The 898-nt window shown below is 52.5% G+C and overlaps 1 protein-coding gene across 1 annotated transcript in view; it reads right to left on the reverse strand.

Annotated features, from left to right (window-relative positions):
* Positions 1 to 685, reverse strand: part of SCUBE1 (signal peptide, CUB domain and EGF like domain containing 1) — a 219,319-nt gene extending 218,634 nt beyond the window's left edge. Inside the window, exons 1-2 of the mRNA XM_026067845.1 lie at positions 672 to 685; positions 448 to 617 (exon numbers count right to left, since the gene is read on the reverse strand). Of these exons, the coding sequence (XP_025923630.1) occupies positions 448 to 617; positions 672 to 685 (184 nt within the window). The remainder of the gene's footprint in view (positions 1 to 447; positions 618 to 671) is intronic.
* Between the last annotated feature and the right edge of the window lie 213 nt (positions 686 to 898).

Genomic DNA, 898 nt, shown 5'->3' on the forward strand with positions numbered 1-898 from the left:
GCCCGGCCCGGCCACACGGCCTCGCCGCCGCCCGCAGCCCGGGACGGGAGGCCTCCCGAGGCGCGGTAGGTCGCCCCGGCGCGGCGCTCGCTGCCGGGGGAGCGGGGAGACCCGGCGAGGCGGGCCCTGCGTGCTCCTCGGTGCGCTTCGAGCCCCGGCACCGGCCGGGAGAAGCCGGTGTCAAACCCAGCTAGCTTCGGTGAGGGACAACCTCTTCCCCCTTTTTTATACTTAAAATCAGGCTGGAGGACACGATGTCTGTGATGCCGGACAATTAGCAAAAGCAGCAGGGGATGCTTGCCAATGAACACCGAGATTTGAGGTTAAGCAGCTGTAAATCTGCATTAATCGTTTCAGGAATTCAGCTATTTACAAAAGCTTTTAAAGAGCAAACAAATAAGAGAAGGGAGGGGAGGAGAGATAGGAGAGGAGCCCGGCTGCCCTTACCTTCACATTGTTTCCCTTCGCCTTTATAACCCGGTTTGCAGATGCATTTGTACGATTTCGGTGTGTTTTGGCAAATTGCATCGATGTGACAGTCATCTGTAGCTTCTGCGCACTCGTCAACATCTGGAATCACAGAATGAACCCCAGGAGAGAGAGAGAAGAAGGGAGACCTGAGACATGGAAAAGCTTCAAGCTCCCTTTGAAGAAGCTGCTGGCTTGTCTACCTTCTGAGCGTCATCCTGGACGTGGGGACATTCAAGGTTAAATAATTAAACAAACCAACGCGTTATGCTCTCCTTAAGCCATTTATAAACCCTGCTTTCTCTCCACAAAGCTAGATGAGCTCAGTCCCACGTTTCTGCATTAGAAAATCATTACACATTAGAAATTAGTGTCTGTTGTATARGTCTAGCGCTGGAGACCCACATCCATTTGTGAGTTAAAACATGAG

This window comes from Apteryx rowi, unplaced genomic scaffold (genome assembly GCF_003343035.1).
Source record: "Apteryx rowi isolate R43461 unplaced genomic scaffold, aptRow1 scaffold_263, whole genome shotgun sequence".
In the NCBI taxonomy this organism is placed as follows: Eukaryota; Metazoa; Chordata; class Aves; order Apterygiformes; family Apterygidae; genus Apteryx; species Apteryx rowi.